Source organism: Lactuca virosa, chromosome 1 (assembly GCF_052849685.1).
Source record: "Lactuca virosa cultivar CGN04683 chromosome 1, Lactuca_virosa_CGN04683_v6, whole genome shotgun sequence".
Lineage (NCBI taxonomy): Eukaryota > Viridiplantae > Streptophyta > Magnoliopsida > Asterales > Asteraceae > Lactuca > Lactuca virosa.
The window spans coordinates 89,406,689-89,417,177 of record NC_136426.1 but is presented as its reverse complement, the minus strand read 5'-3'; the positions used below and the strand labels follow the sequence as shown (position 1 = coordinate 89,417,177).

The 10,489-nt window shown below is 43.6% G+C and overlaps 1 protein-coding gene across 1 annotated transcript; it reads right to left on the bottom strand.

Moving 5' to 3' along the window:
- Window positions 1-376: 376 nt before the first annotated feature.
- On the bottom strand, window positions 377-924 carry LOC145116735 (uncharacterized). The gene is made up of 3 exons (XM_079053066.1): window positions 880-924; window positions 573-789; window positions 377-492 (listed from the first exon to the last, which is right to left on the bottom strand). The coding sequence occupies exons 1-3, from the start codon at window positions 922-924 to the stop codon at window positions 377-379; spliced, it is 378 nt and encodes a 125-aa protein (XP_078909192.1).
- Between the last annotated feature and the right edge of the window lie 9,565 nt (window positions 925-10,489).

Here is a 10,489-nt window from a genome sequence, read left to right as displayed (position 1 = left end):
TGAATCCATAAAATCTAAGCACAACACTTTCCAGCGGCAACATATTCAGCCTTAGCGGTAGAACAAGCCACTGATGTCTGCTTTTTGCTGGACCAGATTACCAATCTATTTCCACGTATTTAAGCTCCTTCTGAAATGATTTTACGATCAATGCCACACCCGCCATGATCGGAGTCAGTGTATCCCACCAGCTTGAACTCAGATTCATGAGGATACCATAACCCAAGATGGGTGAATGTTTTAAGTATCAGAAAATCCTTTTGACAACGTAAATATGAGAATCCTTAGGACTGGCTTGATAGCGAGCACACAATATGGTGGTGAGCATAATTTCAGGGCGACTGGCTGTAAGATAGAGTAGAGAGCCTATCATTCCTTAAAACATAGTAGCATTCACATCAGTGCCACTTGGATCAGTGCCAATAGACACTGATGAAGACATCGAAGTCTTTGCCGATTTGCAATCATAGAAACCATACTTCTTCAGCATATCTGTAATATATTTAGCTTGACAAAAAAACTACCATGAGTTAGTTGTCTGACCTGCAAGCCCAAAAAGAAAGTTAGTTCACCCATCATGCTCATCTTGAATTTATTAGCCATGACCTCCGCAAATTCTAAACTTAGCTTTGCATCAGTGGATCCAAAGATGATATTGTCCACATACACTTGAGCAAGAATGATATGAGATCCTGATTGCTTTGAGAACAGAGTGTTATCGATCTTTCCTCGTTTGTATCCACTTAAGAGAAGATAGCTTGCCAATGTGCCATACCATGACTTATGAGCCTGCTTTAAGCCATATACAACTTTATCAAGACGATACACATGATCTGGAAACTCTTCATTTACAAACCCTGGAGGTTATTTTATAAAGACTTCTTCTTGAAGATCTCCATGTAGAAAGGCAGTCTTGACGTCCATTTTGTAGAATTTGAAGTTTTTGAAAGAGGCAAAAGCCAGAAACAAACGAATTGCTTCAAGTCATGCAACTGGATCAAATGTTTCATCATAGTATAATCCTTCAAGCTGACAAAACCCTTGAGCTACAAGCCTAGCTTTGTTTCCTATGACGATTCCATCTTCGTCTATTTTGTTCCTAAAACCCCAGCGAGTGCCAATGATAGTCTTTCCTTGAGGTTTGGGAACAAGAGTCCACACATGATGATGTTCAAATTCATTTAACTCATCATGCATGGCCTTAGTCCAGTCAGCTTCTTTCAATGCATCAACAATATTCTTTGGTTCGATCATTGAGATGTAGTTTACAAACATGTAGAAGTTGTTGCTGACTCTGCTGCGAGTGAGAATCCCAGAATTTACATCTCCAATGATTTGAGATTCAGTATGATCTCGAAGGATTCTTAGATTAGAACTTTCATTTGTATTACTATGGGCAGAGACTTCTAGATTTGAAATTCAGCTTCTTCAGGGACAACAGACTGATCTTCAGAGATGGGTTGAGAACTGATTAATCGATCAACATTGGGAACAATGGGATCAACATCATTTGATAAGAGCTCAGGAACAGGGTCTGAATGACTGCAAGTAAGTTCATTCAGAATTGATGAGGGGTGATCAACTTGATCATGAATTAATGAGTCCTCATCAAAGGTGACATGAATTATTTCTTCAACAATTTGCCTTGAAATATTAAATACTCTGAAAGCCTTGCATACGCTGGAGTATCCTAGGAACACTCCTTCATCAGCTTTAGCCTCAAACTTTGAATGTTGATCTCTTTGATTCAAGATGTAACAAACACATCCAAACACACGAAAATAAGAGATGTTTGGTTTCCTTACTTTTAGTAGCTCATAAGCAATTTTCCCATGACGTTTAACAGTAATAGGCCGGTTTGGGTATAACACGTTGTATTCACAGCTTCAGCCCAAAATGACAATGAAAGAGCAGCTTCAACAACCATAGTTCTTCCAACTTCAATGAGAGTTATGTTTCTTCTTTCTACAATACCATTTTGTTAGGGACTTCTAACTGCCAAAAAGTTCTAAGAGATTCCTAGTACTGAGAAAAAATCTTCCAGAGAGGAGTTTCTGAATTTGGTTCCATGGTCACTACGTAATTGCCTTACTTTGTGATCACAGAGGACTTCCCACTGCTTAATGAGAGCAATGATTTCATCAGTGGCATGACTCTTCTTTCTTAAAAAGACTACCCACGTAAACCTTGAAAATTCATCCATAATGACAATAGTATATTTCTCCCAACTCCTGACTTGATCAGAACTGGTCCAAAAAGATCCATATGAAGGAGATGAAGAGGTTTGTTGATTGAAGAACATGACTTTGGCTTGAACGAATACTTGGTTTTCTTCCCCTTTTCACATGTTGAGCACAGTTTGTCCTTGACAAATTGCATCTTAGGAATTCCTCTCACAAGCTGACTTCCTGCAATTCTTGAGATATTCTTGAAGTTCATATGCGATAGCCTTTGTGCCACAACCAAATTGTAACGCCCCGATTCTCATGTATTAAATTAATATAAGAATTTTCTTGTTTTCAAGGTCTACTCGACGAGTTGGTTGCCCTACTCGTCGAGTGGCAACGGGTTAGGTCGCGTGTTTTAGTGACCTACTCGCCGAGTCCAATAAGGGACTCGACGAGTAGGAGCTGGAGGATGAAACCCTAAATTCTGGGGTTTTGCATCCTATTTAAAGGACCATTTGCCCCTTAGCCTCCCTTTGCAGCCTCTAGATAGTTCAACAAAACCCTAATACGTGCCTGTGTGCTCCATTTGTGTGTTTCAAGCCTTGGAAGAAGATTCTTAGAAAAGGGAACTTGAAGATCAAGTAGCTAGTAGCAAGGAGCTTGTGTGGACCTGAAATCTACCTCAGATAGCACCATTTGAAGGTATCAAGTCGTTACCTTGACCTTCTTTCCATCTAGATCTCTTTTGGGTTGAAGATTAGGGCTTTTCATCAGGTTATGAAGCTATTCTTGGGTATGAGCTAAGATCTGAAGTTGCAACTTCAGATCTGAACTCTCCTTGGTCTTTAGGTCCATAAACCTTACAGCTTTAGCAAGTATGAACCCTTCCTTTTGAGTTAAACTCCATTTAAAGTTTAGATTTGGCATTATGAGTCACTAGAGCCTTGCATGCACATAAAGTTTTCAACTTTACGTGATAAACGTGCATTGGGAAGCTGGATCTGCAATTTGGAGCCTTAGCATGGCTTAAAAATCGTCTGTATGAATAAAGGACTGATGAGACTCGGCGAGTTGTATGAACGACTCGGCGAGTCCAATGAAGATTGTTGTAGACTCGGCGAGTTGTATGAACGTCTCGGTGAGTCCGATGAAGGTTGCCGTGGGCTCGGCGATTTAGTCGAGTGACTCGGCGAGTTGGCGAGGGTTTTCCCAACCTTTGGACACGTATGAACGCGGCGAGTTATAAAGGGAAAACTCGGCGAGTAGGCCAAGGAGTTACGGCCACTGACACTAGGAACTCGACAAGTCACACGAGAGACTCGGCGGGTTGGCAAGTTGTGCAAGGAACTCGGCGAGTAGCTAAGGGGTACTCGACGAGTTAAGGTCAACATGGACTGTTGACCTTGACAGTTGACTTTGACTTTGACAAAGGGTTGACCAGTTGACTTTTGAGGGTATTTTGGTAAATTGAATGTTGATAGCAAAGGACATTGGTGAATATAGGTGTGGGAGTTTGAGCTACTTTTGGAAGAGTTTGACACTACCTTCCGAGCTACTTGCGAGGTGAGTTATCATCACTATACTCAAGGGTCTAAGGCACCAAGGCCGGCCCTTTGGATTGTTATATGGTTATGTTATGCTAGTATGATCTGCTGGATCGGTATCCTAGAGGGTAGGATAATATTATATGATATGTTGTATGACCTGTTAGATCGGCATCCTGGTAGAGAGGATGGTGTTATGTGGTATGTGGTATGATCCGTTATATCAAGTGTTGTCTATAGATTGTTATGTGATTATTTGTTATATGTGCACATGTTTGTTTGGCGGTTGAGGCATATCTGCTTTGTGCGAAAGCCAATAGACATGGACATTCCAACCTGTTGGTTGTGGGCCGTGAGTATTCCATCCCGAGGATGACTGGACTCATAGTATGTGGGCATTCCAACCTGTTGGTTGTGGGCCTGGGGTATTCCATCCCGAGGATGATTGGACCCATAGTATGTTGGCATTCCAACCGGATGCTCGAGGGACTGGGGTATTCCTGCCATATGGTTGACTGGACCCATAGTATGTTGTTTATGATTATATGTGTATTGTTGTAGGTATGGGTATTTTGGGGGAACTCACTAAGCTCTCGGGCTTACAGTTTCAGTTTATTGTTTCAGGTACATCAGGGGATCGCGGCAATGCGAAGGCGTGATCGTACAGCTCCTCATGTTTTGTTTATGTTTCTGGGAAAACTCTGATATTATACATTTTGAAAAAAAAGTTGTAATGATTTTTAATGGTTTGAAATGTTTTTAAAAGTTTTAAATCGGCTTAAATTTTTGGAAGAACACTCGTGTGACTCCAGTCTCAAATCAAGGAAAAGATTTTCAAAATGACTTTTTTTTTTCAAACGGTTTTCAAAATAAGTAAAGGAGGATGCAGGGTGTACGATCAGCCGGAGCCAATAAGTGACCCCAAAATACCATACAGTTATTTGATTATGTGATATGTTAGAACAGCATGCTAGTGCTAGGCTAGGGATCTTCAGGAATTGCATGATAGAATTGCATGATTGTATGATGCCTGATAGCCTAGGGTTTTCCTTATATGAAATTGACATCATTACTGTAGTTGCTTAGTGTATGCATCACGGCCGTACATAATTAAGATCTTATAGCCTGAGAATGTTTGATTTAGCCTTATGTTCTGTTCTTGTCTGATTAGGAGCTTAGGGTAGGATTGGATATTCGAAAGTCTATAGGGTCCAGCGTTATGTATGGCTAGCATACACTAGTGCTGCAGGGTTGGTGGAAGTTTCATGGATAGATGGGTTGTGTGAGGCCGGTAGGCCAGATGTGAGACAGTTAGCCTTCCTCTAGAGTGAGGATGAGCAACCACCAGGTGTATGTATAGTGTTAGGGTGTTGTGGTGATACTTGAGACAAATATGGGTAGGTGTGAAAGGTAGTAGGGGCCCATACTACTGAAAGCACAGGACCCATGTGTGTAGCAAGGAAGTCACAACCCCTAGGGATTAGTCGGGAGTTGGTTCCCGGTTATTTATGCGGATTGTCTGATATCTTCCTGTTATGTTTTAGAATGGCAGTTACGAGGCGTTTCACGACGGGGTCCAGATCAGGATCAGGACAGGGTGATCAGGAGGCCCCAGTGGCACCTGAGATTATCGGCCAGGAGGGGCCAATGTTGGCAGAGGATCGGGTCAGGGAGATCATCCGCGAGGAGGTGGTCGAGATTGTCCGGAGTCAGATTCCGGAGTTGTTCGGGACTATCAAGTCCGCTATGATGGAGTATTTTAATGACAGATATGCAGCCCTCGCTGAGACAGCTGCCGCTGCAGTCACCGCGGCTGTAACAGCGGTAGGAGGGGGAGCGGGGTGAGTTTTTCAGTACAGGGACTTCGATAACACGAAGCCCCTCACTTTTGATGGGACGCAGGATCCCATCAAGGCTATGAGGTGGATCTCATATGTGGAGGGGTGTTTCTTCACCTGCCCGTGTCCTACTGACCAGAAGGTCAGGTGTGCTCTGAACCTGCTAAGGTCCGGGGCCAAGGACTGGTGGAGACTTGCGACTGGGTCGTACACTGATGACCAGAGAGCTGCTGTTACTTGGGAGCAGTTCAGGGACATGTTTTGCGCCCGTTACATTCCGCGGGTCGAGCGGGAACGTTTGGCACAGGAGTTTCTAAGTTTGAGACAGGATGGGGAGTCGGTGACGGAGATCACCCGTATGTTCACTGAGAGGGCGATGTTTTGCTCGGAGTTTGCTTCCGAGCAGGCTCAGATGACCCGTTATCTGAGCATGCTCAAGACTGACATCCGTCAGTTTGTTGCCACCCAGCGATGTGATACTCTTCTGGAGTTGCAGGAGGCCGCCAGACGGCGTGAGTTGGAGATTGAGCTGCAGTTGAGGGAGCAGCGGCAGGCCCCGGCACAGTCACAGCCGGCGCCAAAGCGGTCCAAGACCGCTGATACTAGGACTGGGGGATAGCCAGGCCACACTTGTGGGAAGTGCGGGAAGGCTCATTCAGGGATGTGTCGGACAGGGAATGGGTGCCACCGATATGGCAAGCAGGGCCATTTAGCCAGGGATTGCAGGAAGCTGACTCCGACTTCCGGAGTCAGGCTTTGCTATCATTGTGAGCAGGTGGGCCATATGAAGGCCCAGTGTCCTCTACTGGCCGCCAAGCCGGCGTAGGCTCCAGCGCCGACTACCTTGAGGATCACGGATGGGAGACCAGTCAGGGCAGAGCCTCCGAAGGCTCAGGGTCGTGCCTTCCAGCTTACAGCCGAGGAGGCCAGGGCAGCACCGGATGTGGTTGCTGGTATGTTTCTATCTTTACTCCCATTGGTTATATCTGTTGTATGCTTATATGTTATACTTGTGATTAGGTACGTTCCTAGTGAACTCCTTACCTGCACTGGTTTTATTTGACTCGGGGGCGAGTCGGTCTTTTCTATGTCAGACATTTAGTAGGGAGTTCAGAGTGTCAGTAGGCGAGCTAGAGTGTCCGTTGCGAGTTTCTATCGCCAACGAACACGGGGTTTCTTCTTCTTCGATCTACCGAGGGTGCGAGATGGAGATCTTTAGGGTACCTTTTCCGATAGACTGGATTCCGATCCCCATGAGGGATGTGTGCGTGATTGTGGGGATGGACTGGCTCAGTCGTTTCGGTGCCATGATTGATTGCGAGGGTCAGCGGGTAGTGGTTCGAACCCCAAGTGGGGGAGAGTTGATTATATATGGCGAGGGAACCAGAGCGAGGTCGGGGTTTTGTTTAGCCACCAGGGCTCGACAGTATATTCAGCACGAGGGTGCAGGTTACCTAGCGTATGTATTGGATACGCGAGCCAGGGATCATATTTCGGTTTCCGATGTTCCTATGATCAGGGAGTTTGTAGATGTGTTTCCGGAGGCGTTGCCAGGGATACTTCCGGAGAGGTAGGTCGAGTTTCGGATCGACCTGGTGCCTGGTGCAGCCCCTATTGCCAAGGCGTCGTACCGATTAGCGCCAACTGAGATGCAGGAGCTGTCCTCACAGCTGCAGGAACTGCTGGGCAAGCAGTTCATCCGACCTAGCAGTTCTCCATGGGGAGCACCGATTCTTTTTGTCCGGAAGAAGGACGGTTCGCACAGGATATGCATTGATTACCGGGAGTTGAATAAGTTAACGGTGAAGAACCGTTACCCACTCTCGGGGATAGATGATCTCTTCGATCAGTTGCAGGGCGCATCTTGGTTTTCCAAGATCGCTTTGAGGTTCGGGTATCATCAGGTCAGGGTCAGAGAGGAGGACGTGGAGAAGACCGCGTTTCGAACTCGTTATGGACATTACAAGTTCATGGTGATGCCGTTTGGGCTCACCAACGTGCCAGCGGTATTCATGGACCTGTTGAATCGGGTCTGCAGACCGATGCTGGATCGCTCGGTCATCGTGTTTATAGATGATATCTTGGTGTATTCCAAGACCCGAGAGCAGCACGAGGAGCATCTCAGGGAGCTATTGGGAGTTCTGAGATGAGAGCGGCTATATGCCAAGTTCTCGAAGTGTGATTTTTGGTTACGGGAGCTCCAGTTCCTTGGACACCTCGTTAACCAGGAGGGGATTTTGGTCGATCCGGCCAAAATCGAGGCGGTCATGCAGTGGGAGGTTCCGAAATCTCCCTCGGACATCAGGAGCTTTTTGGGATTAGCGGGATACTACCGGAGATTCATTCAGGATTTCTCCAAGATTGCAGTACCCCTCACTCATCTGACGAGGAAGGGGTGGATTTTCGGTGGGGCCCTGAGCAGCAGAGGGCGTTTGAGACCCTCCGAAAGCGGTTGTGTGAGGCTCCAGTTTTGACACTCCCAAAAGGACTTGAGGACTTTGTGGTGTTCTGTGATGCATCCATCACGGGTCTAGGGGCAGTCCTCATGCATAGGGGACGAGTGATAGCTTATGCGTCACGGCAGTTGAAGTCGCATGAGACGCGATACCCTACGCATGATTTGGAGTTGGGAGCGGTGGTGTTCGCCCTCAAGATATGGAGGCATTACCTTTATGGGGTCCGTTGTACCATATACACGGATCACAAGAGCTTGAGACATATCATGGATCAGTCGAACCTGAACATGAGGCAGTGCAGGTGTCACACTCCTAAAACCTATGAAAAGCGGAAACGTTCTGGGGTGGAGGACGTCATGTACAGTATCACAACAATGCAAGTAGTAAACAAGCAACAACATCATCCATTGCATTAATAATATAATTTCATACAAGTGTGTTCTGTCAAGTTTTAAAGACACCAAAACAATATACATCAAAAATATAAGATGAGTCTGGAACGAGCTCCATCTTCTCAAAACCTGGCTCCGGTACCTGTCTACTGGTGACCTGAGAATACAAGTTATTTTGAAAGAGTTTATCAGCTTTAAAGCTGGTGAGATCATAAGTATATTAGTGTCTATGTTTGTATGAAAGCATTTGTAAGATGTTTTGTAAAATGTACTGTATATGTTTGTAAAAAGTTTGTATTTGTTTGAACTCTCCTAGAAAACCCTATGTTTCCTACTAAAAGTAGCCTTCTACCAAGGCATCTAGTTTCTGTGTGTGTATCTCTTGTAAAAGTGTGTATTTTCCCAAATCCGACTATCATTAACCAAAAATATAGTTTTTACATCATTGTTTATTGTGTGAATAACACAAAGTAAAATGTAAGGGAAAATGTTATAGTACTGTAGTGCTGTATTAAGTAACTACTGCTGTACTAACTACCTTAAGCCAAATGTAAAATTTTAAGGTAACATGTGATCGGCCTGTATCTTGCTACCGACTCAATAGTAAAACGACAATGTAAGATGCCGTAAAAATGACGTTTGGCACCCGTAGACTTGCAAGTCCCACTGTAGCGAGCAGCAAGGTGTAGGATAGTCAATCCAGTATAGATCTATACACAAACTCATACGCTCCCCAATTAAGGAGATTCTTATACAAAAACAGTCATGGCAGGTGGTGTCATGCCCTGTTTAATGGCTCACATAAATGTATTAATGTAAATGTTATGTGATTTGTGTGCTAGCTGTATTGTGTTCTTTCTCTGTCTAGCATGTATGTTTGTTTCTCGTCATAGTGTCTATTGTTTGTTTCTCATCACTCTGTATTATGTTTGTTTCTCATCACTCTGTTTTATGTTTTTTTTCTCATCATAGTATGTATTGACTCATGTATGAACTGACTCATTGTATGTTTCATTGTTCTAGTAATAGTATCTTCCTAAACTACCCCTATGGTAGCTTACTAGCAATGTATGAACATGTTTGTACACCCTTGCTACCCAAGGGCATGTAACTGAATGAAAGAAATAACCTTTTATATCCATATACATATACATAATATATAACTAGGATTCAAACGACCTTCGGACAACTAACCTTGATACCCTAAGTCCACAACCAAACAAGGCATAGGAAGTAAGGTAGGCTAGCAGTCCTAAGTCCTTTCAATCCTACTTATATAACTATATCTATATAGATACACAGAATATAAGTTTAAAAGAGTTTAAGTAAAAGTATTTGATAAGTAAAAGAGTTTGTAAAGTAGTTTGAGGTAAAAGAGTTTGAAAAGTAAGAAAACCATTTGTTTGGTAGTTATTAATCATAGGTGATTGATATAATAACTATAGTTGTTCAACTTGTATCCCCCCCCCATAAAAGCATTTAAAAACATTTAAAATGTTAATTAAAGGGGTATGAACTCACCTGTAGTGAGAGGTTTGGATGAACTGAAGAGATAGGATTGCTAGGTGTCAAGTAAAGACTTGTACACACAGTGATCCTATTTAACATATAAATACACATATATGTATTCAATTAGTCTTTAAACAACTAATTTATAAAGTTAAGACATCCTAAGACAAGTTAAACACTTTATATAAGTGTTATAAGTCCCAAGGATTGCATCTAAGTGTTGTAGGACCAAGCTATGGGGTTTAGGGTTCAAGAGAACCCCTTTCATGAGTTTACAGTTTCTTGACCATAACCACATGAGTTTACGGTCGTAAACCCATGAGTTTACGGCCGTAAACTCACACCCTTTTGACCATTTGTTGTTTTGAAGGTTTCTAAGTCCTTAGTAGTGTTTCCATTTGAAGTATAAGTCTATGGAAGAAGTTAGGGCACCATTTCACTCCTAAAAGGAGTTTACGGCCCTAAGACCATTTCCCTTTGGGTTTACGGTCGTAAACCCCTATGGATGATGGTATTTTGATGTTTACAAGTCCTAAACACATTAAGGTATAAGTCTAGACTAGTTTCCAAGGCTAAGGAAGG